This window comes from Falco punctatus, assembly GCF_963210335.1.
Source record: "Falco punctatus genome assembly, chromosome: 5".
Lineage (NCBI taxonomy): Eukaryota > Metazoa > Chordata > Aves > Falconiformes > Falconidae > Falco > Falco punctatus.
In genome coordinates, this window is record NC_137584.1 from 44,091,085 (window position 1) to 44,118,930 (window position 27,846).

A 27,846-nucleotide genomic window follows, 5' to 3' on the forward strand; every position below is an offset into this window, starting at 1 on the left:
GGCTTTTATATGGCCGCGGAGTTTCCGCGTCCTGTGACTGCAGTCAGGTGGTTGCGGCGTTTCCCTCCTCCTGCTCCTCCCTCACTCCCTCTCCCTTTTCCCCCGCCCGGCGTAGGCCGGCCCAGCGTGGAGGCGGCGGGGGAAAGTTGCAGGAAAGTTGCCGGCTGGGAAAGTTCAGAGGAGGGCGGGCGGGCGGGCGAGCGAGCGGTGGCCACGGTAGCCCGGCCTCCCCGCTGCGCCCCGGGAGGGCCGAGGATGGCCGGCGGGGAAGGAGCGGGCTCCGGTGTGCCCGAGTGCCGGGAGCATCTTTTCAAGGTGCTGGTGATCGGGGAGCTGGGTGTGGGTAAAACCAGTATTATCAAGCGGTACGTGCACCAGCTCTTCTCTCAGCACTACCGGGCCACCATCGGGGTGGATTTCGCACTCAAAGTCATCAACTGGGACAGCAAGACCCTGGTGCGGCTGCAGCTCTGGGATATCGCAGGTAGGGACCGGGCTTGGCTCTGGGGTGAGCCCCGGCGGGGCAGAGGCCTGTGGGCCCGGCCTCTGGGGGGGAAAGTGTTTTGACTGTGAGATGTGCCGCCTTGTTTTTCCCCTTCCTCCTGTTGCCTGCAGCCCCTCTTGCCTGTGTTTGAGATGTAAGTAGAGGGAGGTCTTGGTGTGGGAGTGAAGTTTTTTGACTTTTTGCAGACTGTCCGGGCTCTAGTTAGCTGAAGTTGCGGGTCTCTTGCCTTGGCCCTGGCTTTTTGCGGTAGTTCCCGGCAGTGCATTGCTCTACCTGCTGGCCCTAGGGCTCCTGCTCGTACTGCTCCCCCTGACCTGCTTGCCTGGGTGCCTGTGGCCCTGGTTATCGCTGCTGCTTACATTCACTCAGGGTTACGGCTCCCTGATGCTTCTAGAAGAAATGAATATCTCTTCCAAGTATGTTACGTTTAGTAAGCACGCCTTACAGGTTAAATAAAGGTAACTTGAGTACCTAAAACAGTCTTTCAAAGGAAGTATGCTCAAACTGTGCTCAAGCAGTGGAGTTGCCTGCTTTATTTAAAAGTAACTGTGTCCCTGCAAGGTGGAATAAGGGAATGGCACTCGTGTGTGTGAAACATTAAGGTTTTGGATTTTTTTTATCAAAAAGGTACTTCGAGCATAGAGGAGCAGAAAAGCCCTGTTCACACGCCCAAACAACACATCATTCCTTTCCTATGTGTAATTCAAAACTGTTCTTTAACACCTCTGTTTTGAAGACTCCAGCTGTATACCTGTCACAGTTAACTTTGCTTGTGCTGTGGTGTCAGATGCCACAGAACAAACTCTTGTTTTGCTGTGGTCTTGTAAGAAGTCTATCCCCTCAACTCCTTAATCATCTCAAGCTGGTGGTATTGCATTTCTAGTTTTGTGTGCAGCCCAGGTTTTAACCTGCAGCTCTCTTCATCCATCTCTAAGATGTTAAGAATATCTTCTTGGATTTGGAAAAACAGACTTCATTTCACATGCTGGTGTTTAAACTTGCGCTGCTGGAAGATAACTAGGATAACAACTGGTAGCTACTGTTTCCACAAGCTCTAGGCTTTATCTAGTGGAAGCTCGAAAGAGGAAGCATAACGTGTGGCTGGTATAACCCTGTGACAGGCCAGCTATACATCAGCTTCTGGCCTTCTCTAAAGGTTACCTTAAAACACTTGGAATATGATTCCTCAAATTAAAAAGCCTGCTTCCTACTGTCATACACTGAAGCACATCATAGATCTTTCTGCTGTTGGCCGGTAGGGCGAACTAAAATAATTTCTAATTGCTGTTTTGGAGAACAAGTAAAATGTTGGCAAGCTTTCTCTTCTGGTGTGTTCCTTTTTTGGATCAGTTTTAACTTTCTGTAAATCGATTAACAGTTGTGGTTCAAGCTGCTACAGTGCTCTGGATTATTTCAGCAAGTCTGGGGTTCCCAAGATTGAAGAGGGGAGACTATCAGGATCCTGGGATTTGGCAGGGTGCCATGCTTGTGTTTAACTTCTCCTCAGCCCTTGGTTTCTGGGGCTGGGGTAGGCTGTGTGCTTTGCCAAAGCAATCTGTTCCAACAGGCTAGACAGAAACTTACTGTAATTTGTAACAAAGTTTGGGCAGAACCTACTTATATCATGGGAAGTCCTAGCAATACACCCATGCATTCATTTCAAGATCTAGACGACTCTATCTTTCATTCTTCATTACTGCCCTTAGTACATCTTGGACACTGGTAGGTGGAGACTGAGTTAAGATAAATCTGCTGATAAATCTCTGGAGGCTTGTGATCATTTTGCTGATAGATGGAAGAATTAATTTTTTTTTCCAGTCACTGAAATATTTTTTCTGTATTACAATGAATGAAACGCCTAACTAGTCTTTTCCTAGCAAAAATGATAAAGGAAAATACAATTGTTCTGCAACTTGCACTAAACTCGTATGTCTCATCTGGTAGTTCAGGCTACTCTGTTTCCAAGGGGCTGGGAGTCCTTCCCCGATGGAAAAACAAGACCAAGAAGAGAAGTAATCTTAGCCTTAGTGATTTTTTTTTTTTGATTGATCTCTGCTTAGCTAGTGTGAGAGTAACAGTTCAGGCTTCTATAGAACTTGGCATCTCAGTTAGGCATTAATCATTAAAATAAAGGGGATTTTAATATCCATAAGGGTTGTTTCGTGGTCTTAAAACTCCTGAAGCTCTCAATCTGGGAGCATGTTCTCCAGCTGTCTACATCTATACTCAAGCATATTTGTAAATACCTGAGGATGTTAACAAGTTTATATAGAAATTATTAGTTAGAGAACCAGGTTGAAGGTTCCTTCTATATAGTCATAGTGCATATTCCCTGAAGTGCTTTACTGAAGTGTGTAACAAGAGTATCTGAGCATGTGATAGTCATTCCCTTCTAGCTCATCAGCCCAACCGTCTTCTGGCTTTCAACAGCTCATGTAGATGATTTTGTCTGCTGGTCTGTGCAGACAAACAGCTTTAGATCTCTTGAAGAAATATTATGGTAATTAATGTTACATGTGACTTCCCTGCAAGCAATATGGTGCTAGTGTTCTGAATTGATTATGATGCATTTAAAAAGGCTTCTGAATTAAAGTCTAACCTTTAAGCATAGTGAGGCATGTTATTTTTCACTAGATCAGAGCTTGTACTCTACGGTTCATCATAAAGCTTTCCTCAAAGAGCTGGGTCCTGTAACCAAATCAGGTGATAAAAATTAACAATGTAGTTCAGTCATCAGTCAAAGGCTATAATGCAGATACTGTACTGGTTTCTGGCGTGATTGTAGTCAAAATAATGAATATTGTGCTGTGTGTTGCAATGCAGCAGGCTCATGAGTGAATTCAACTTCTTATGCTAGCTGAGTGGTGGTTGGTTTTTTTTTTTAGTGATTAGATAATTCTGTCAAATAGAGCATGACAGTGTTACGCTGTCTATGCTTTGTACCTTACAACAAGAAGGCTATTTTTACCAGTAAAAAACTAATGCAGGTTCCTGCAAGGGATCAAGGGGATGGGGTGTGAAATAGTGTACGGGGAAGAAGGGTACTGTTGTGCCTAGACTTGTGTATTTCAGAAGGGTTCTCAGGCATTTTAGTTTTTAGATACAGGTTGTAGCTTCTTGAATAATGGAGATGAAGAAGCTTGGGAGTAAGACTGATCAGTCACTGTCAAATTATGTTGGTTGCAGCATGAAGTATTCTGAAAGAAGCTGCACAGGTTACGTGCATGTTCATACAGGAGCAAAACTTCTAAACTTTGCTGCCCTTAGGCATTACTTCTGTTTTTATCTTGACATGTGGAGTTATGATAAATATCTCTTCCTGGATAAATTCTGAAAGTGTTAGAACCAGGGTAACTCCCTTGATCAAAGGACACAAATAGCTGGTGAAATAAATAGGAGATAGGAATGAGTCATTGTGGTAAAAAGATACAAAACAAAGGAAACCTAATGATTAGGAAGTGCTTTTAAAGTCTATTTCAGTACACTGAAGATTCCTACTTGACAAGCATGCTGTTTTGGTGAGTGTACTGCAATGACCACAACATAGTGTAGGAGGTAGGAGGTGAACATAGCATATTGATGAAGCTCAGTCAAATATCATTGAAATAACACATTAAAAGGATTTTCTGTATCATAAAACCTTTTGATCTGCTCTAATAAAATCAGCAACTCAGTAATGTTAGCTGCTGCTTTATGATCACATTGACTATCACTGTCACTCACATGAGCCTGTACAAGCACACAACTTGCTGGAGGGCAAGGGTGGTAAAAGTCATAGATAACTACTTGAGCTTGGCTTCTCCTGAAGAAGTCACTAATGACAACTGGTTGACAAATTTGGTTTTAAAGCTTTGGCAGTGATTCTGCATTAACTTTGGTGTAATAGCATCCTTCTGGGACTCTGTTAGAATTTCTTTGTAAAGGTGTTTATTAGAGCTGGATCAATGCTTTAACTGGAAGAGCTTGGCTATGAAATTGGCCAAACAGAAGAGGAATGACTGTACTTCAGTGTTTTACACATTCTGTAAACAAGCTTTCAGAACTTGAATGATAAGACTTGCAGCATGCAGATTTGTTACTAAACTCTTGTCTGTCTCCTTAAAGATCTGAACTCTAACTTGTTAGAAGTATATACCGGTCCCCAAGAGGGTGGAGAAATCAGATAAAGTATTTTGCTCAAATACTAAGTTGAGGAAGAGCTGGAATAACTATCTTGTCTATGAAGACAAGTGAGTTTTACATGCGTGAGTTGCTGTTAAGCTTAAACTTCTTTAGGAAGTTAACTTGCTCTCATCAATACGAAGCCATGAGAAATGGGAAAGTGAGTACAGGAAACCACAAATGAGGGAGGAGGATATTCTAAAACTTAATTCACAGCAGGGCAGAAGACTTGAACTGAAATTAGCACAGGCAAAATGCAAGCCTTCTTGCTTAGATAATCAGGAGTTATGCAGCACTTGATAGATCTTATTGCATTGGGACAGAAAATGTTATCTCCTCTGGAAAGGTGGAGTGCTTGGTAGCTATGCACCTTCTGTGGAGCATAGCCACTAAAATACACAACCGTACACAGCTGAGTTTCAAAGGCATTCAGTCTGTTCCAGTATGTGAGATATTGTACTAGCATGTGTAAAACCTTAGTTTCAAGCAGCTGTATGTAAGTCTGCATTTGTGCTGCTGACATGTCAGAAGACTGCCAAGTTGCTTCTATGTACCAGGTTATTGATTTGTTTCTTATGTTAATAGAATAATTTCTTTTTTATTATTATTTAAATAAGGTTTTAAGCAGTGTTAATGCATCCCTGAAAGTCTATGGGGGGCAACCAGAAAACCTCAATTTCCTATATATGCATTGCTCTGTGCCATAGAGGCATGTACTTCAGCTGCTTTTCAGGGGAGTCTTTCAAAGTATGGAGAGCTTGAAGGTAGTAGTCTCTAAAGGTAGTCAAAGTACTCTTGTAACAACTTGACCTTGACCACAACACATTTTGAAGCTCAATGTAGGGATTAAAGTAACTCCTGAAAAGAAACAACAAATTGCTGTGTGCCTAGTACGAGTGAGCGTAGGGTGGAGGAAAGACAATCCAGGCATAGCCTGCCCCCAACTGTGTTTTTTCCTCACTCTTATACCTAATGAGTGAAAAACATGCACACAAATAACTGCATCAGAAATGGATGCAGAACTGGGAGTTTTTTCAGAAACTGGTAAGTTACTGAGGTTATTTTCTATTTTACATGGTGGTGGAGGCTCTAGCAGCAGCAGCCTTCATGTGGAGATGGGAGTACTATAATTTTGCTAACAGCTGAGACAGCTCTATCTTGTCAGGGCAGGAGAATCTTTTATGTAAGTCTCCTGACTGATGAAAAAGACCTGTTATTGACTTCTGAATGCTTCCTGCTCACACATTTAAGTATAAATCTCATGTGAGAAAAATTACTGAAGGATGATACTGGCTGGAAGCATGCAAAACTAGGAGATAAAAGTTTGAGGAGGGGCAAATAGAAGCCCAGCTAATGTTGAAAGTGTGAACGCTGTCTTAAAAGCAGTCAAGGTAAGAAACAGAATTGAAAGTGGACTTGGTTTCCTTGTAGAAACCACCCCTCTGTGGGAAATCTTCTGAGGGTTTCCTTTGTTGTGGCTCATCTGGAAAAGCCGAATTGGGTACCAGCTTTCAGCTGAGAATGAGTTTCTGTGCTTGGAGCTCTAAGCTAAGTATTCAAATAAGTGTTGAACATGTTAAACTTGTTTTTTTGGTGTGTTTCCAGCCTTCAGACATCTCTGAATACATGCTCTGGATGTCAATATGCTTTCTTTTTTGGAATTCTTCTGTTTAAGTAACTTTTTGTGAAATGCTATCAGGCAAGGTATGGTGGTTGGCCTTGCTGATGAAGCAACTTCCTTGTCTTACTGGTGGATACTGAATCATTCATATTGGTGAAGGTTCTTGTGCATAGTACTGTATTATGTAGCAACTCAAAGTACTGTATATGTTATCTTGAACTAGACTTCTTAAAACCTCTATGCTGATGGAATTCTGTAAGCACATGGGAAATGTTAGTCTTGAACATGGTGTTGTAAGAAAGTTTAGTATGGTAACTTTGATTATGCAAGATGGGACTATTCAGTTAATTTTCAGTTAAATGGTAGAATTGAGACAGATGTTCTTTCAGTGTCTTGGAAATAAGTTTAGAATTTCTCCATAGGCTTTTCTAGGTCTCCTATGAGAAATGGGGTTAAAGAAGTCATCTTAGAAGACAGTCTGATCTACTACAGGCTTAAAAGTTTGCTGTATTGATCTGGCAGGTATTCTTAATTTCTGCCAACAATGAGATGCACTTAGTGCTTGAGCTTCTAATCACTATGGAATAGATGGGACTTTAGCCTTATTTTCAAATAGATACAAGTTCATATCATATGTAGCTGTTGCACAGAAGTTTTATGCTTTCTGCAAGATCACAACAAAAATGCTTCCCTAGCACTCTGATACAGAGAAGAAAGGATAGATGGGTATCCATCAAATGGGCAGGGGGGAAGTTACCTTAAAGCAAAACAATAACAAAGTTATTTTGTGTAATACAGCAGACAGGAGGAAAAACAGTATATATCACACAACTAATTTGGGGGTCAGATTATAAAACAAACTAGAAATCCTTGCAGAAATCATTAACTTACATTGATCATAAATGCTTTTTTCAGGCAAGTATTGGCTAAATTCTTGCCCTTCATGTAATACTGACTCAAGTAATGCAGTAAGTCTGGTTTGACGAGCCAAGTGCATAACCCTTCAGAGACAAACTGGAGTAGACAATGCTAAACATAAAAAGAGCAGTGTAATGGATGTAAATCGACCTTTATCAACTCTCCTCCTTGCATCAGTGTCGCAGCTTCAGATTCTTGGTCTTCACTGTACATCTCCACTGCACCTCTTACCAGTTTAGTGTTCTCTATATGCACGCTTGGACAGGGTGTCACTGAAGTGCATATACACAAGTACAATTGAATTGGCAGATGCTGTAAAAGGGTCATTTTCAACTGATTACTTTCTTTCCTGCATTTCACAAGACAGGTAATATTAGCTGCCTGGTTAAAAAAAAAAAAAAAAAAAAAAAAAAAAGACTTCAGCATGCTATATAAAATAAGATTCTTCCCTTCAGTAGTAAGCAAGGCCGCTGGGGTTCTGTCTCAGAGCTGTTGGAAATACCTTCCTTGAACTCCGGGATAACCATTGCCTGGCTTTTGTAGTTTGTTGTGAACTGTTCCCTTCAAATATCACTTCAGACGTTCTGATGTCTGATATGCCATGTCAGAAGGAAGTGACTTGCATAGGAATAATTCCTGTGAAACTCTTGCATGTTGAAGCTAGCATGACCAGCAGTAAGTAGTGACTACAAAGCACAGCATGTTTCTCAAGTTACCTGTGGCAGAACATTAGATTCAAAGTTCTCCTCTCGCTATGGAGACACAGAACAAATGTAGATGGGGTGGTAAGATTATGATTTAAAAAATGATGGGATTTCAGGGGTTTATAGAGCTTGTTGAATAATAAATAACTGTCTAGAGAAAGACTAGCAAACTTTCAGTAGCAGCTTCTAGATTAGCAGCAAATGAAAACAAGTATTCCTTATTGTATGGATTTTAGTAACTTTCCAAATAATAGATTAAAAAGCAGCCTGAGTGTCACTGCAAGCAGCTTATGTGAACTTGTTTTTTAAATGCTCCCAGGCTAGAGTGCTGGATAGAGCGAAGTGGCAGCTATTTGATACAAAATTCCAATCACACAGTGTGCCATGACACACTGACCATTTTGGAGATTAACATTTTTTCAGTCTTGTGATAAAGTTGTTCTTGAGACTGACTTTAGAATTGTTCTGTGCACTGTGAAATGCTGTAGTGCTGTGCAGCATCACTGTTAAGTACACAGTACAGCTCTGGCTGCATGACAGTGCACCAAAGGAGATGGATTAGAGGGTGTCGGGAGTGAAATAGCTTAACTCTGGCAGATTACTTGTTTGGGTAAGTCTAGTTAAAGCAAGGTGGGAAGTACCAATTCATGCTGTCTGGCGCTAATAATTAGGCTATGTCAACTTCTGAATACTAATGCAAAGGAGGGTTTTTCCATGTGTGCTGCACTTGACAGCTAGTTAGAAAACATTTAGCTTGTTTGAATTCTGCTTTTCTGGGGATGGAAATCTAGTGCTTAGTCAGAGACTTCCTCTCTTGTTAATTTACTGTTCAGCAGATGCAAGCAAAACAGGTGAAACTTTCTTACACAAACATGACTGCCATAAATATTTGATGCTAAACAAAGCCTTTTGAACTTTAAGTGTGGGGTATTGTCTCTAAACTTCTTAAAGACAAGATAGTGAGCTGTGAAGTTTGAACAATTTTAAGTCATGAATTGGCCCAAGGCTACAGGCAGCAATGAAAAGTCTGTCAGTCTTGCTGTAAAATTCCCTGAGAACCATGCAATTGTTAGAGGAAAGCTTCCTAGCCTTGAAGGAGAATGGTGTGCTTTTCCCATCTATTAGGATGATAGATGTGGCCAGCATTCCTGATGGAAATCAGATGTCTGACTTCTGAGCACTCGCACCTCAGTGCTCTTGCTGTTTCACTGGTAGCAAACAGAACTGTCCTGCTTTAGAATAAAGATCAAGCGGTAAATGGAAAGATAGCAAGCAGTGAACAGGACTAGTTGCTGACTTTGAAAATTCGGGTAGCTAAGAAATTACTAGATTAGAAAGTGGCTGTGTTGTGCAATGAAACTTTAGAGCAATTACTTCCTACCATTTCAGAATGAAATAGTGGCTTCTAAGAACATGGAAAAACTTTGTTATGATCTAAGCAATTAAAATACTGCTGCACCTGAACTGATATTCTTCATAACTTTTCAATGACTAGTCTATCACACGTGTATATAGTGTGTACTGTGGAAGTCAGGTCTCTGACACTTGTCTCATTCAACAGAACTGTTCAACTGCACCTTGCAACTTTCTAATGCAGACATAACCTTTGATCCTCTGGTTATCTCTTACGGTAAAGTGGGGGTCAGCTGAACAGGGATTAACAGGCTGGTTACCTTTTCCCCTGAAGACTGTTCTTCTGAAGGGTTTGGGACAGTTACTTTCAGGCAGAAGTCCATCCAGTGGTCATTTAATTTTCCCACACCACCCTTAGTAAGAAAGGACACTAGCAATTGCCTTAAAAATCATCTGATGCTTTTTGTCTCTTAAACTGTTAAGAGCTGCAGTCAGTGAAACTGTTTCTAGTACTGTCTAATACAGGAGGGTATCATATTCTTGTAGTTCTTGCTTTTGAACCTCTTGGTGTTTTTCGCCAGAACCACAAATACCAAATACTACTTTCACAGGGGTGGAAAGTAAAGTCAGGGTAGACGTGCCCTTTTTAACTCTTAAAGGTTTCTAGTATCTGCTAGAGCTGCTAGCATAGTTCAACACCTCTGTGGTTTAAACACGTTGCATCTTTTACCCATTTAAGCTATTATGCAGAGTGAGGAGTGGAGAGCTGTGTAGTATTGACACTCTCAGTGTCTACTCTCAACCTACAACTGCTGCCCATGTGATAAAGCGGGTAGACATTTGGGCATATCCTGTAATATTGATAGTGATTTGGTTAACCTACTTCTTAGTGAATAGCTGATTCAATCTAATTGGGTAAGACAGTTCTGGGACAAGCTGTGCTGGTTTGGGGAGAGGGATGAAAGCTGTCAGCACTGGTAGCTTGCCAGTTAACATATTGATACATCTGTCTGAAAAGGAGCCTCAGTCAGGTCACACTTGACCCTGGTAGTGCTAAAATGTACATTAGATGTCTGGAGAACTGGGGTATGTATCCTCAGGGCAGTTCTGGATATTTGCTGTATTGTGCCAAACATCCAGCTGTAGGACCAACAGGCATCCAAAGCGTAGTCTGTTCTTGCCTGTGGCTCCTAAAGGACTTAAGTGAGTTTTGGAAGTAATGATGGTTCTAACTTGGTGCAAGGATTGGGCTGCATGCCCGGCCATCTTGGATGGTGCTTTAGCTTACATCTACAATGCTGAAAGATGTGAACTTTACTGAGTTGAAATTTAAGGGGCTGCCACTTGGATGTTCCTTGATGTTAATATGTGAAAAACTGACCCTAGAAATTCAGGAAACTAGAGAAAAAAGCTTTTGTAAGCAGCACATCTGGAGCAGAGAGGAGAGTGCTCATTAGGCTAGACCTTCCCTTGGCAGAAAGACGACTGGAAAAAAGGGTTTCACTTATTGTTGAATTGTGGGTTTTTTCCTGTCTGAGTCAAATAAAAGCATGAATGTCTCCTGGCCCTGGAAACTGAAACAAGTGACTTGTGGAGTTTGACATTGAAACCTAAATAGTGGCACTGTGTTTGCACACTGTGTGGCCAATAAGGTCAGAGTAGTTGATAGTGAGGACCTAAGAGCCATGGTGTTGTCAGTTAGTTTAGAGCTAGTCTGCCTGTCACTAATGCCCATTCTTGAATTTTGGCATGACTAATTGACTGTTAATGGTAATGCTAAATAGTTCATCTGAGAAGCCTCTTCTCTGTGGAAGGAGAATGTTTAAGTATTCCCAGACTAAAACTGATCTATTATTACCTTTCACTTATATCTCTTAATAAGCACGCTGTGATGCATGAGTGCACTGTAGTGTATATAGTACCTGTTAATAGAAGAGCAGAATAACTAAAATACACCAGCAGAATACTACTTCTATGCATTTTGAACTCACTTAATTTGATTCACTAGGTATCTTGATTATTTTCTTCACTACTGCAGTATTGCTAGATTGTTTTGGGTTTTTTTGCTTGGTTTTATAGATTAGACTCTTCCTGTGTGGTACATTCCTTCTTTCTGTTGAACTTAAACTGCCCTTTAAATTAACACAACTCTGAGTTTCAGCGTTCTGAAGTACAATGTTTGCAAGAGCTGCTTGGCTTTATTCATAAACTGAAGACTTCTTGCTGTTTAACAGACTCTTGCAGTTTTCCTGGAACAAATACTAAGTTATCAAAACTTTGTTGCACTGGTCTTCCAGTTAGCAGCAAACAATGCTGGAATAAAACTCCTCATCTTGTTGTGCATTGACTTTTGGGTGACTGCAGTCTACACTATACATCTATAGTTTAATATTATTTGATGTGGAACTGCCAGACTTGCTAAAATCAAAGTTTGAGCTCTGGCCATCCATTAAGCTGATTAGCCTTGTCAAAGATGACTTGAACTAACGTTACTTCAATGAAAGAAACTATTTGTTCTATCATTCTTCCAGTTGTCAGGATTTTATAACTGTTGGTCATATTTCTTTTCCTCATTAATGGTGCTATTTTTGGAGGATGCTAGAACTGTTAGTCTCATCTGAAAAAGAACTTTGAAGAACTCCGTCCAGTTGTCCGTCAGTAATCCTGGTGAGATGTTAAGGGTTTAAATGCAGTTAACACAACTCTGGTTTAAGTTGTGTGGCTTCAGGTAAGACTAAGCTTGGATTTTTTTACAGGGTGGGAAATCTGTGCTATACTGTGGGTATTGACAGAGGTAAACTAAAACTTGCCTTCATAGCAAAAAATTATAGTTGGGGTAGCTGCTTCTAGATTTGCTATCTTACTCTTGAGTAAGTTCTTGGGTAAGACTTCTAGGTATGGCAAGTAGTCTGGGAAAAGAAACCCTGAGAAACTCAGTAGCATGCATATTCAGCAGTCATTTGTGCACTTAACTCACTTTTTCTAGCCTCAACTCCCATCATGTAGGAGGAGTCAAGAGTGGAAATAATAGTAGGAGTGTAGGGTATCTCCTGCTAAGTAAAAGCAAGAACTGCGAAAGTGAGTCACACTGCTGTGATAAACAGGACTCCCTTCTTTATTCCTTACGTTGAGAAAGATTGTTGTAGTAACTTTAAAGCATACTTTAAAACAAGGTTGGCACTGTCTGAATCTTATGATAACTTGTCTTTTACTTCACTGTAAAGGATAAAGGTTCTAATGTCAATCCTAGCTATGACTGATTTTCATGTAGTTTCTATCTTACAGTTTACCCTGTTAGAATGTAAACTGGGAAGCAAGAATAGCTCCCAGGCTCTGATACAGTTTTAAACTAACTTAATTCCAGTGATGCTGCTGTAGCGAATTGTATTAGTTCCTGATGCATGACATTATGCAAGTATTTAATTTAATGTTGCAATTACTGGAAAATATAGTGACAGTATGTGCTGAATCATTTAGGTATGAAAATCTTGTGGTTAGAGAATGCAGAACTTTGCATTGCATGCAGCCACTTCCATGGCCCCAAACAAAACCTCTGATCCCTGTAGCTTAGTTCCTCATCTATATCTGAACCCCTAAAACACAAAGTATACCTTTGATATCACCAGGTTTATGTCAAGGCACTAGACCAACCAGAATGATTAATCCTGTAACGTCCTTCCCATACTGCTGCAGTAATCAGCTTCCTGTCCTCCTTCCATGGTTATACATACTAGAGACCTTATGTCTAGTTTCATCTGATCACTTTAATCTTTTTTTTTTCCCCCCTCTGTGGGTATGATCCACTTTTTGCACTGCTCAACACTAATCTCACACATGGTTAAATGACTACGGCAAAAATTCTGCTGCACATAGGAAAGGGAATGACAAATCCCTGGCTGAACTGAGCATGGCAAAAATGTAGTCATTTACTTTTAATAACAAATAGAAGACTCTAGACTTTGGGGGAATAGTGTATTCTATGGTTTGCTTTTTCTGTACGGGTTTTTTTACAAGCAGAAAAGCACTTGCAAAAGCTTTGCCTGAAAGTCCTGTTAAATTCTGAAAAGGCTGTCTAGAACGTTCTGTATCCTCTACAAGAAACTCAGCGTGTGCATTGTCAGTAATAACAGGACTGTAAAGAAAGTCTGCTTGGTTTATACTGAGTTCTTGCTTCCTGCTATATACATCTACCACCTCTTACCCCTTAGGTGGGCTATGTGTTATTGCTTCTGTCTTCTTTTTATGGAATAAAAAGAATATAACCATCCTCATTAGCCTCCAGACACGACAGAAGAACAGCCATAAGCTAGTATGCAGGTCAGATTTATTGTTGTTGTGAATTCTAGAGGTGAAGGCAGCCCTGCATAATAAACTGTTTTGGGGTTTGGGCTACTTTAGAAAAGGGCATCACTCATACTGGTGAGTATTTGACATATTAAAAGGCTTTGATCTCTAGTACTACGGTGACATTGAGCTTATGTGTGATTTTTTTTTAGGGGTAAGGAGTATCAAATCCTCCTGATATAAAGCTCAAATCTAATAAGATAGAAGCTTTCATGCTGATATGTGCATCACTTGTCTACTTTCACCCAAATTTAAATTATGAAAGAATATGTATTAATGTTTTTTTCAAATCTAAACCTGATACTGTAAAAGCAAAAACTTTTACTACTATCAGTAAAGCCAGCTAGAAATAATATTATTGGTCTGGGCAATTGAATCCCAAGCTTTCTAAGTGACTGCTATAGAGTACAAAATAAAGTACAGTTCAGTGTAGGCTGATGTTCCTACCAGAACTGCTGTCTCCTCACACAATAAGGAAAGCCACAGTACGAAGCTAACCTTGGGTTCTCCATTATTCCAGAGCTCCTGAATCTGTCAGTACAACCCCACTCCTAGTCAGGGCCCCATGAAGGGACTCAGCCAGTCTGCTGCTTTGCTACAAGACTGGTGCCTTTCTGGTATAGCATAGCTGGCAGGAGGCTGCACAGTGTTAAAGCTTCATGTAGCTTGAGGAATACTGGAGCATGAGAAGTCACCAGTGTCAAGGAACCAACTGGCAGGCAATCTTGGTTGTTACCAGTCAATGCAACTCTCGTATTTGTAGTATGTAAAGACATTTGGCCAAGTGAGTGGGGAAGACTGACTATGGTAAGATGAAGGGAATTCTCTTGGAAGTGGAATTGACAGACTTCAGACTTTCTGGCCAAGGCTAGGCCCCCTGTTACTGCTTTAAGAAAAAACATTTGGTGGTTTTTAGGACTCTTCCAAGTTTGGTTATGATATATATTTTGTAACTTTTTCTTTGGAAGCTATATGTGATAATGTACTAATTCAACCTCTTTCATACACTTTAAATGCACCGTTGTGCAGGCTTCAGCAAAGGTTATAGTAAGGCCATACTAGCCTCCTATAGCTAATATTTCTTTATCTTTAAAGCTTATTTGGATGGGAGGGCAGTAGGCAGGAAGAGATTCAGTCAATGGTAACGTCCTTCACTGTGGTAACTGATCACGGCCATGTTTACTTACAGCTTGCACAGCTGTCTGAGAAATCATAACTGCCTGAATCTTTTCTGCAATTCCCAAAAGTTTTCGTATGTAGTGATTATGCTGGCTCTGCTGCCTGCTGGTTAGCAACCCTTTCTGCAACTTGTCAACACGATTTAACTTTATTATGTAAATGTCCATCAAGTTTTTGGAAAACCTTAGTCTTAATTAAAGACTGAAATCCCCACAGATCTTCAGCAACTGAATAGGGAAGAGTGATGTGACTTCCCTGCGCTGCTTCAGATTCATGTGTTCTGTCATGTAAATAACAGCAAGTAGTATTCATTTCTAGGCCATTTTGGGGCCAAACTGAAAAAATCTTTCTCTAGAAGACTGATGTTGGTACAGAGCACTGCAGACCTTGATTACGTTGTCTTGTGGGCCTGTCCTATGGTGTGAAGGGATATACTGCCTGAATTGGATGCAAGACTCAGTGCATTAGCACAGAGGCATTCCTGTGTAATAAGAATCAGCGGTGAGACTGACTAAACAAATGGGGAAGCTGAGAAGGAGCTCCTTATAGCTTGTGTGATGCCATATGCAGTGACTGGCTTAATGTAATGAAATTGGATTCTGTGCAGCTTCATTTAAAAATCCCAACAATCTAAAGATAAAGCTTCTTTAGATGTGACACAATTGATCTGCAGAAGTAGTAAAAGCCATTAGGAAAGAGTTTGGCCAGAAGGTATTTGATTCATGAAAACCATGGGCACATGGTACAACAATTTGTAGTAAAGCTATACAAAAAACACCTGTCAGGCATAAGAATCCAGCCTGGGAAGACCTAGAGAGACAATTTGAGTTACTTGTATGCAAGTTCTGTGTATGCTGTTCAGGAGACTTGTACAAGCAATGTGTCTGTTCCAATGACACAGGCACTAAGATGCAGACTTAGCACCTGGCTTGATGGCCTTGGAGTCCATGGCATAAATGCTGCTTCAAATCTTGAGCTTTGAATATGGAGAGAAGAGCTTTCTTCTTGTGTGCTTCTTGTTCTCACACAGGATAATGAGCTGGTAGGAAAGAATTGCACGTGTAACTTCCAATCCTCAGAATACGCTGGCTAGTGATGCTGGTTTATGCAGCCTCATACTTTAAAGTTGAACAGCCAGAAATAGTCAGCTTTGTGGTTTTCTAGAACTTCACTATAGCTGCTGCTTTCAGGCAGTTCTAACAGCTGCTTAGTCAGCATTTTCTGAAAATGTCTATAGGGAATGAGCTAATCGGTACACTGAAGTACAGACACTAAAATGAGGCAATTGAGCTCAAAAAACCATGCTGTTGAACAGGATGCCTTCTCAGGTTCCTTCACCTAAGGAATTTCTGGCTCTTAGAAGATTATAATACCCAGTTCTCCTTGTAACTGTTTGTCCTTGCTGTCAAAGGTGGACTTGAATGTTTATAAACGGAGGACACTTAAGTTTCCAGTTAAAATTCTTTATCTATTCTAAACCAGGATAGGCACTAAATGCTAAAAGCTGAAGTGACGATAGACTGTAAAACTAAATTAAGTGCAGGGGCTACTTTTCCCAATGAAGACTTTGGAACAAAGCAGAAAGCTATTTTAGTGGCCTGAACTTTCCAAACAAAATGCTAGCATTTGACACTGCTGCGCGCAGTACAAACACAGCATGATGATCTGACCTTCCAAACAGAAGAATAACTGAACCAGCGTTCTAATACTACATTTGAAGTATACTAAACAACAATAATTGTACTTAAGAAAAGGCTTTTTTAGTTTAGTATACTTGCTGATCATTTGTCCTCGTTTCAGCAGGGATAGATTTCATTTTCTCCTTAGTGGCTGGTGCAGCGCTGCATTTTGGATTTGGTGTGAGGACACTGTTGGTGGCACTCTGATGGGTTTGGCTGTTGCTGGGTCGTGTTTATACTCAGTCAAGGACTTTCCAGGTTCTGGGGCCCTGCCAGTGAGAGGGCTGGAGGGGCACGGGGAATTGGGAGGGGACACGGCCAGGACAGCTGACCCCAACTGGCCAGAGGGATATTCCATACCATGGGACATCATACTGAGTATATAAACTAGGGGAAGGAGGAGGAAGGCGGGGACATCTGGCATTATGCCTTTTGTCTTCCCAAGTAACATGTGATGGAGCCCGGCTTTCCTGGAGATGGCTGAACACCTGCCTGCCCATGGGAAGTGGTGAATGAATTCTTTGCTTACATGGGCAGCTTTCGCTTTCCCTATTAAATTGTCCTTAGCTCAACCCTTGAGTTTTACATTCTGATTCTTCTCCCCATCCCTCTGGGTGAGGGGGAGTGAGCGAGCGGCTGTGTGGTATTTGGTTGCCGACTGAAGTTAAACCACGACACCATTGGTTTTCTTCTGGATACTTGTATATTTTGAACAATTGCACTTCAACTATTCTGATAATCATTTCAAATCCTGGGGTTGCTGTAGGACTCCTATAGTCAGAAACTCTTCCAGAGAAGGCCTTAGACTTAGAAGATGAAGTCAAAGGTAATGGGTTTAGCTAGGACTGTTAAACTAACTCCTTCTGAACTTGTCCCTGAGGAAAAAAAATATCTATAATATAGGTGACTTAACAGCCTTCAAAGCATCTTCTGTTTAGCCTTGAAGCTTGTAGAAACCCTTGTTACCCACCCTTCAGAAAGTCTGAGTTTGCTTAAGTCTTTAGCTGCAGTAACTAGATTTATATCTAAATCTTGCAAAGTTTTTTTGATTAAAGAATTTGTGTATAGTTGTGCTGGTATTGGTTTTAGGCATTACTACTTAAAGTTTTGAAAAATTCAGAGTGGCAGTTGGGATTGCTTTTAGCATCTGACTTGCTGTGTATAATATGTAACGGTTGCTATAATAAGCTTATATAGCATAGAGACAACGTAGTATGAACTAGGTGACTAGACCTGAATGCCAAACTTGTATGTACTAACCTGGTACAGAAGTCCATTTATATTGACTACAGTCCATGCTTGAATATACTCTGTCAACATCCTCTCTTTCAGGCCAGGAGCGCTTTGGAAATATGACGAGAGTATACTACAAAGAAGCAGTTGGTGCTTTTGTGGTCTTTGATGTCACAAGAGGCTCCACTTTTGAGGCTGTTTCAAAATGGAAGCATGATTTGGACAGTAAAGTACTACTTCCCAATGGCAGCCCCATCCCTGCTGTTCTTCTTGCAAACAAGTGTGACCAGAAGAAAGATGGCAGCCAGAATCCCTCTCAAATGGACCAGTTCTGCAGAGAAGGTGGCTTTGCTGGATGGTTTGAAACGTCTGCCAAGGTGAGCATGAAGAATAAACGTTTTAATTCTTAAGTATTGGCATAAGAATGGATGAATACAGTCCTGTGGGGAATAAAATTATCGAGTATAAGTGTAAGTCAAGTCTCCAATGTTCAGCAAAAGTTGGGAGTGGTGTACAGGCTAGCTTGCACTTGAGGAAGACTTGTGGTATATTTGGTTTAGATTAGAACTGCATCTTAAATTAAGATAATCTTAAAACTAACTGAACACCTTGATTCACTGAGTTTAAGTGGGTTGGACTTTTTTTCATCTTGCATACATCAGGATCAGAGTCATTCTTTAGATATTAATGCTACTAAATGCTGATCAAGCTATCCAAAAGAGACGGGTAATCTTTAGGTACAGGTCTTTAGTTGCAGCTTCTGTCTTCGCTGTTGGATGTAGGAAATGGTAAGACTCTAGAAGTGAACAAGCTGTTTGCTCGCTTGTTACTACCTACCCAGATGATAAAGTCACCAAAGCACTTTCCTTTTTTATCAGGCAATGTCAAGACTGAACTGGAAAAAAAAACCAAATTGTTCTTAGTAACATATAGTAACTTAAGCTAAGATAGACAGCTGCTTTAATCAAACAGATAACCTTGAGTAACTTTTTATATTGTACACTTTTAGTCTGTGGACTTGGTCAATGCACAGGTAAGCTTGTGGTAGCTTAAGTGGAAGTGAAATCCAGCAGTTCCTTAAGTCAATTGATCCTTAAAATGGAAGATTCCTCTAGATGAAGGCAATGTGGCCTACAGACCAAATTACTAGTCTGGTTGATAACTTCTTTATAGGGTAAGCTAAACCTCAAGGTCCCTTATTTCCCTTGGTTTTTGCCTACTTCCTTCAGCTGCTGCTGCTGAACTGGCACAAAACGATGCTTAGACAACTCTTAAGGAGTGGGGGAAGTCTGTAAGAGGAACATAAAAATAAAGTAACAAGCCTCTTCCTGACCACTTTAAGGAAGAAGGGTACACAGTGACAGGAATTACTTAAGTTAGCTAATCATTTGTTTGCATTTGAACAAATAATTTCCAAACCCACCCTTCTGTTACTAAAAACGCTGATTTTAAGGCTCTTTATACTCAAAAAGAATACAAAGATTCTGCTTTGGGTTATGGCTTCCCTGAAGCTTCACCTGCCCATAACACTGCTATGTATAAACTTCACATGGGTTAAAAATAAATGCAAGTAACACTAGAACAAAACCTGATGCAGAATTGTAGTGACAGGTTGCATTTCAGGTGGCATTTAAGACACAACAATGAAAAACAAGGTTCTCGGTGCAGAGAAAAGTCCAGACAATACTAGTCCTATTTCAGTTATGAATTGACTTGTTTAGTACTCTGAAGAGGTGTTAAATTAGCTTGGCAAAAATTCAGGACAGCTTTCTTGTTTTCTAAGCATACCAAATGAGTTTATGGTTTTTAAGTCTTGCCCACTTAAATATCCTGATAATCTGCTTTTGCCTTTCTGCTGGAACTGATACTTGAAATCTTCAGTCTTGTCATTAGTAATATAGGTCACACTCCCTGTGGATTAGGGAGAATATTAAAGGCAAAAGAACTGCAGAGAGTATAAATATTCACAGAAATATTTTAGGAACATAATTACACTAAAGTGAGGAGAATCCTCCTGTGTTCTGGACATGGGAAAGTGCCTATCTGCAAACTGCCAAAAGCAGAGTTTGTGGTGACAACCACAAGCTTGTCAAGTGTAGTAGTGATGGGTCAAACGTTCTCATGATCTAACCTTACTTGTGTAGAGTTTAGATCTACAATTATGGAGACAGAAGGGTATCCTGGGGTGGTATTCTCTTTGATTCCAAAAGATGAGCAATTACAAATGTGGCAGCCCTGTAGTGAGCTAACAGGTGGACCGGCCAGGTCAAAGCTGTGGCTAAAGGCCTCTTGCCACTGGCCAGCTTGGCGCCTCAGTAACTGGGATATCTAGTAAGGTATTTCATCAGGGTATCCTGCATGCACACCCTCTCTAGAGTGTATGTGAAGGTACTTTTCAAAGAATGCACAAGAAAATGTAGAGTGGCTTGATGAGCCACCTGATTTAGGTGGGGGTTTGAGGCTGATAGAAAATGTCCTTTTAAATAAGTGTATCCAAACTGCAGCAGAAGTAGAAAAAGGCCCCAAAACATAGAATACTACTATGAACAGTGTAATTGCCTATTATCTTTGGTAATGCAGAAATGCACTTTGGCATTTGTGAGTCTTCCAAATGCAGGTGACACTTATCCCCAAACTGCCTACTGGATTAGAGTTGAAGTATTCTGTTTGTAATATGGATGAATACCTTTGTCTCAAACCTTTCTGGTAATTTTTTTCAGAAAGCAAGTGTATGAGCAATGACCTATGAATTTAAGCTGTTTGTGTCATGCTGATGAGACTGTAGAAGATTTTTTTGTTTGTTTGTTTGGCCAGCTTCTAACAGGAATGTGTGACTAGTTAAGAAAAACAAACTGAATTCTTTGCTTTCAACATTTCTAGGACAACATCAACATAGATGAAGCTGCTCGATTCCTGGTGGAAAACATCCTTGCCAACTACAAAACCTTTCCTAATGAAGAGAATGATGTGGGGAAACCAAAACTGGACCTAGACCCATTGAAAGCAGAGAGTAAATCACAGTGCTGCTAGTGCTACCACCATTCAAAAATGTGATGGGATGAGCAGCAAGACTGTTCCTGAAATCAAACTGCTGCTATGGTGCTGTGTTGTGACAATCCATATGGGGTGTCTGGTGTTATCTGAATAGGTGATTCTTGTGGGTGTTTACATATTCTTGTTTAGTGTGAAATGAGTATCTTGTGAGTTATCATTCCACTTGCTTGAGTGGCTGCATCTAAGTCTGATTAGTGTCGTCTTACTTGAGAAGATAAGGTAGCATTTATACTCCTAAAAAGGAACAAAGACAGCATTCAGTGTCTAGTTTGCTTCTAGGACATATGCTACATTCCAAATAGGACTAATCTGTCATGGTTTTAGCTGAGTAGACACTTGCACCTTTAAACTTTTTCCTTTGTCACCAGTAATGTCCCACTTCAGCCTTCTTGCCTACACACTTGTTCCTATTTATTATCCCCCACCATAAGGATCTGTCTCATTACTAGTTCCCCTGGACTGAGACATCCCAGAAATCTTGAAGGGACCAATAACAGATGGGAGGTATTTTAGTGTGCTCACTAAGACTGAGTGAAGTAGATGGGTTGTACCACTGAGTAAGAACAAGGTGGGTAAATTATTGTATTTAAGAGGGGAAAGGTATAGTTATAGAGATACTAACAAAAATGCATCTCCAGCCATTTAAGGCAGAGTAGTTTCAACTAATACTTTACACATGAAACACATTAATGAATACAGTTATACAACTGAGGCACATAGTTATGGTAACCTCATCCAAATGCATAACCAATAACTTTTACATGCACTAACACTGAAAGCTTTACCAAGAGTTCAAAACCTAAATATCTTAATTTCCTGTGATAATGAGCTTGCTCCTTTTTCCTTCTGTCTTGAGATGGTCCCGAGTACTGTGAGAAAGGAGAGAGGTCTTGAAGGAAATAGCTTAACTGGTTCTTGCTAGCCTATCAAAAAACCCCCACAAAACTGCCAAGCTCAATCTTGTTCAGTTTTAGAACAGTGCTGCGCTCTTCTGACTACTTAGAGCTGGTGAATTGGCTTACCAGTTTGTAATTTTATATGCAGGGATGCTTATGTTTCCTCATTATAACTCCTATGTATTTTTGGCAGCAAATGAAGATCAAAAGGATTAGGGAGATTTCATGGTTCTTGAATATATTTTGGAACTCTGGCTCTGCTTGGCTGAAAGGCTTTGAAGCTCAGTTTTAATTTAAAGGTTTCTTCTGTCCTGGTACCTCACTGCTGCTGACTTCAGAAGTCTTATCTTGCTTGGTCTCATGGTGCTGATGTTTAAACGTAAACATGAAGTATGTGCCAGATTGGATATACTCTTAATCTGTATTGAGACTTCCTAGGCTGTTTCTTCTAAAGAGTAACATACTTTTTAAGTGACAGATCTATTTGGGCATCTTATGAATGTTGTTGGTGTATGCTTTTGAGAACATGAATCTTCACAGGTGTCCCATCCTATACACAAATGCTTTCATTGACGTTTGGAAACAACTTTGTCTTCTATTAGTTGCAATTTAAAATAAGCCTTTGACATCTTGACAAAGCTTGGGAAAGTTGTTTCAATGCTTGACTGTCCCCTGAGAGTTTATCTAGCCTGAATCTTTTGAACTTTGTCCATGGTCTCTTATCCGCCTATCATGGGCCACTAGATGGACAAGATGGACAAGAATGTGTCCACTAGGCTTGTGCAGATTTACTGGATGCTTAAAGCTTGATTGCTACTTTAAATTTTAAGCCTGTAGCACTTCAGAAAGGAAGCTGTACCCCATCTATGTTCCTTGCTTGCTGGCTTGTTTGTATTGGTAACTTTTCTAGGTAACCTGGAACTACTGTAACCTTCCTATTCAGTTACTTAAACAACTCCATTTAGATTGTAACCTCATTTTTAATAAGCTGTTTAATCTCCAGTATATTGTCTTTTTCTACACTCCAATTACAGGGGCGCAAATCCAGTAACTAGCCAGTGGAATATGTGCATAGCCTGTTTACTTGATGCTTCTTGACTAGATCAAAACATGATAAATCTTGATAACCAGTCAAACAAGATGCAGTTTCATGTTCACTTGGCTTCAACTGTAAGTTTACTGAGCTCATGAAATATTACATGAAGTGTGTCACTAATGGGCAAAAAAAGGCCAATTCTTGAGTCTGTCTAGCATGGCTTAGAATGTTGGTCTACATTCACATGCTGGTTCTTTAAATACCTGCTTTACTGGGGAAACTGCTAGTGGAGGTAGATATTTTTTTTTTTTTTTTTTTTTTCCAAATGGCTATTGTGTTTTTTCTTGTTTTTTAGTTTTCAGATTCAACAGCAAAATGAGAACTAAACTCTGAAGCTTCAGGACTCTACCTGAATGCATGAATCTCATCTGGGTCCTGTTGGTGACAATGTAATCCTATGCAGTTTATTTTCAATAATGTCTAAATTTCTGGTTGAAAAGCTATTGCTTATGCTTAAGCACTTCTTTGTTCTGTATATAGCTTGTGTTTTTCTAAAGCTCTACATGGCCATGATTTTCAAACGGTGTCGGAGTTACACTAGGTTTGATACAGGTTGTCACTGACTGGAGAAGCTGAGGCAGGGTGAAGTTCAGGAACTACCATTATAAAAAATAAAAACCTAAATGTTTAAAGTGACTGTGCAGATTGTATTACAGAGCAAACTCTATTTCCGAAGCCTAGTGGCATGAAAACCAATTTCTTCTACCTGCATGTTGGTGTGTTTTGCTTTTCTTTCACCTTTTGGGGGTGGGGGGTGGAAGGGATGAGGGGAGTTTGAGCTTTAATAAATGGCTAGTTTTCTGTGGTGTTACAAGCTGCACGTTCCTTGGGGGGAGCATCATGATACATGAGGCTTCTGGGTGGCTTAGGAAATCTGATCCAGCCTGAAGGTGAAAACTGTAAGAAAAGACTAGCATTTTAGCCTGAAGAAGGGAAAGGGAGCATCTCCCTGGAGGAGAATGAAACTGTATTTTCTGGAAAAGTGTTTAGGTAAAATAAACTAATCATGAAAACCTGTCCTAATGAAGCAAATAACTTTAAATTTCTATGTATCTTTCAAATCAGACAGACCCGATTTAATTTCAGACAACTAAGTGAAGTGTCAAATGTAATTTGGTTTATATGTACAGAATATATAGTGAAGTAATAATTTCAATCAGATGAACAGAGGCCCCATGCTATTTCATTTCATTATCTCCTGCAATCTGAAATATGTCAATCGTAAAGGAGAAAGTACATGACTTGCTAGTCCCTATATTTAAGGGACAGCTTTGAGATGAAAAACTTGAGTAAAAAATCTGAACCAAGGCCTCAGTAAGATGTCTTTCCTGGCATGTTTCCATCAACTATATAAAGGCTGGAGATGGCATATAGTCTTCCTGGATTGTAGTTGTGCAGTATGTCTGTGCAGCAAATGCCAAGTCAGCCTCTGTTCACTTAAAAAGTTTAATGAGGCATTACAGTTGCTGAGAAAACTAGAAAGGAGTTAGAGCAATTAGTGATCTTTCAGTGTGGGATTTTTTAGGTGTATCTTAACTGCAGTAGTAGAACACAAGCTATTCCCAGCTCAGTTTTGTTTGTTTAAATGTTGTGTCAGACCTATTGAACTGTAATAGCCTTCAGCCTCCTTAAATTGAACAAATACTTGTTCACCTGTAGTGATTAATTGCTGGGGAATAGTATGAGTCATTCCTAAAGGCTCACTGCTTGAGTAACCATTTGATATACAGTGATAGGACAACATAATGATAAAAAATATGTGCAGTAGAACTGCGGTATTAGATGGTGAAACATTTTGCTCTTAAAAACCATTGCTCCCTTATCTTTGTAGTCTTAACCTCTTGACAGTGACCTTGGTTCCAAAACAGAGAACTGGCTACCTCTTCTCTTTACAGAACACCTTATGTGGTACAGAAACACAGTCCTCTAAGTATGTGTATGCCTTCGTCCTTCATATAATGAATTGCTAAAGAATTTAAGAAATGTGGGTAGCAGTATACTTTCAGGAGTAAAAAAAAAAAAAAAAAAAAAAAAATAACAAAATGCCAGTGAGATACATAATGATTCTGAATTGAAATGTCATTCACTTGACAGTGCACAAAACATAATTTCAAAGTTTTGTCCTGCAGCAGTATGTTCCTTATTCTCACTATTTTTCTATATGAAGATTAATCTAGTGAAGATCATGTGAAAGAAATTGTGCCTGTATTGTACATTACCATCATAAAGCTCTGTTTGTAAGATCTTTGCTGTGTCTAACCAGGGTGGAAGTACTTTTGGTGTATTTTTAAATACATGATTATGGACTGTTTTATAACCCACCTAAGATAGCATTCATTTAGTGAAAATTTCTAGCTTAGATGTTCTATGTGGCTTACACACTTGTATGAATACATTCTACTAGATGGGGTTTTTCTCATTTCAGTCTGTGTACCTACAAATGCTTCCTGCCCCAAGTACCTTAGAAACTTCCTCTTTTAGGTAGAAATGATGTTTCAGATAGCTTTAGCTTGGAAAGTGTAAAAGTAGAGGGCCAGCATCTCAATATTCATTCTTTTTTTTGCAAAGATAATATAAGTATAGTGATCTTGCATCTTTTTACCACTGGATAAATCATCATGTGGCCTGAGCTCTAAATGAAATTAAAATATGCAGGATTCCTGGCCTTATTGATCTTAACTTGTAACTGGGAGTAAAAGGTAGCTGATAAAATGCCACATGACATGTCATATTAAGCTATTTTATCTGTCGCTTACAGGTTCTAGGAGGTAAGGTGTTCAGTGTTTTGATAAAACATAGACTTCTGTTCTGCTTCACCTTTTTTTTTAACTTAAGAAATTTTAACCTCTTTATTATCATGACCCTTCTGAAAGCTTAAGTTATGCTGGTAATTATTGGTCCTGTTAGAAAGCTCATGGCTCCCTAAAGGTTAAAGATAGCATGGGCATCCTGCTAACTCTGTTTCTAAACTCCTCTGCCCTTTACTGGTATGTATCAAAGTAGTATGCAGCATCCATCCAGAATAATGGACTGTCAACATTTACCATTCAGATGGGTTTGGTTTGAACTTTGGTTCAAAAGTGTCCTGTAGGCTATGCTACTAGGGACACATCTATTGCCATTGTTCTTATTATGGCCAAGCATCTATGGTGAGTGACTTCTAATTGACAGTGCTATCCCAGCACTAATGTAGCAAATTACCTGCCCCACTGGGATACATTCAGTATTAACTTTAATATGCCTCAAACATGATTTTATATTCAGTCAGTATCTATTCAGTACAGTACAACACTGAAATAGTTGTATGCAAAGATTACGTCTAGTCTCTTTTCCCTGGACAGCATCTGGCTGGTTGAAGAAGCTATTGCTTCTATGGATATGTGTACAGGCTGTATTGGATTTGCATGGCAATGTTTTGGTAGCAGGGGGATACAGAGGGGGCTTCTGTGAGAAGCTGCTAGAAGCTTCCCCCATGCCAGCCGGCTCCAAGGCAGACCTATTGCTGGCCAAGGCTGAGCCTGTCAGCAATGGTGGTAGAGTAGTGCCTTTGGGATAACGTATTTAAGAAGGCAGGGTGTGTGTGTGTTAAAAAACAAAACAAAACAAAAAAAAACCAACCACAAACCACCAGAAACCAGCAACTGCCATGGGAGTGAAGAGTGAGAAATGTGAGAACAAGACTCTGCAGACACCAAAGTCAGTGAAGGAGGGGCAGGAGGTACTGGAGCAGATTCCCCAGCAGCCCGCGGTGAAGCCCAGGCTGAGGCAGGCTGTCCCCTCAGCCCCGGGAGCCCACGGCGGAGCAGATCCCCCCCGCAGCCCGTGGGGACCCCACGCCGGAGCAGGGGGATGCCTGCAGGAGGCTGTGACCCCGTGGGCAGCCCGCGCTGGAGCCGGCTCCTGGCAGGGCCTGTGGCCCCGCGGAGGGGTGAGCCCAGGCCGGGGCAGGGCTGCTGGCCGGGCTGTGACCCCGCAGGTGCCTGTGGACCTGTGCCGTGAGGGACTGCATCCCATGGGAGGGGGACCCACACTGGAGCAGTTCATGGAGACTTACAGCTGCTTGTGGTTAGCTTCAGTCTGTCTGTTCAAGAATGGTTTTGCTCAAGTTCAGTTCCCTGTCCTGTCACTTCAGCAGCCAACTGTTCCTCTCTTCCCAAGCTCTATTACATGCTGCAGGGTTTCCTTTTTCTCAGGCATTGCTGACCTCCGCTCACAATCTCACCTTTTCTGATCACCCTTCACTTTTCCGATCCTTCACTGCCTGCTGTTCCTGAAATGCCAGCCCACTGCTGTCCTCCTTCATTCACCATTTCACACTGACCTGTACCTTCCTTATCTCACTCCCACCTACTCTTTCACTTAGTAAATAAGCAGAAGAGTAGTAAAGCAAGAACACTCTTTTTAATGGTCTGCTAAAAGAATGAATTTCAGAACCTAGATTTTCCTATTCTTTGATAAAAGAAATGGAAAAAAAAAAATATCTCCAAAACCCAAACCAAAGAAAATGAAAATTCATTCTACCCCTCTTTCATCTTTTATCTAACTTTGTTGCAACCTCTTGCTTGAAGATACAGCATCTGTTCTTACAGAAGCTTCTGTGTCTAACTTTAACCCTTTTTTCATGGAAATCTTCCCAAAACCACAGAATGGGTAAGGTTGAAAGTGGTCTTAGGATATCGTGTAGTCCTACACCAATGGTCAGAGCTTAAGCAGGTTGTTCATGGCCATGTCCAGTTTGATGAAGACTTCACAGTCTCAATGGAAAACCTGTTCCAGTGTTAGATCACCCTCACTGTAATTAAATAAATAATTTAAGAGGAATTTCCTGAATCTAAATTTTCATACTGTCTCTGATCCTGTCGCTGAGCATCTCTGAGAAAAATCTGAGTGTCTTTAGTCTCCCATCAGGTATTTCTACACGTTAAGCTTTGCCCCCTCTACTACACTCCCAGGCCTTCTCTTTCAGGCACTTTCTCTTATTCTGGAATCCTTGTGTCTGCTGTAAAATCAAAGGAGAGTCAACTTTGAGCAGTCTGAGCTCCAAGACCCCTGAGAGGGGCCTTGGTAGTGTTCCTGTTCATAACAGTTGTTCTGTTCTTTCTC

The 27,846-nt window shown here is 40.5% G+C and overlaps 1 protein-coding gene across 1 annotated transcript; it reads left to right on the forward strand.

Moving 5' to 3' along the window:
- On the forward strand, positions 1-27,553 carry RAB32 (RAB32, member RAS oncogene family). The gene is made up of 3 exons (XM_080388254.1): positions 1-484; positions 17,797-18,074; positions 20,578-27,553. Exons 1-3 carry the CDS (start codon positions 10-12, stop codon positions 20,725-20,727), a joined length of 903 nt encoding a protein of 300 aa, XP_080244380.1. The 5' UTR covers positions 1-9; the 3' UTR covers positions 20,728-27,553.
- Positions 27,554-27,846: the final 293 nt, after the last annotated feature.

Coding starts and splice junctions, on each gene's coding strand:
- RAB32 (XM_080388254.1), top strand. CDS start 10: ATGGCCGCGGAGTTTCCGCGTCCTGTGACTGCAGTCAGGTGGTTGCGG. Junction 485..17,796: donor GCAGCTCTGGGATATCGCAG/GTAGGGACCGGG, acceptor CCTCTCTTTCAG/GCCAGGAGCGCTTTGGAAAT. Junction 18,075..20,577: donor GGTTTGAAACGTCTGCCAAG/GTGAGCATGAAG, acceptor CAACATTTCTAG/GACAACATCAACATAGATGA.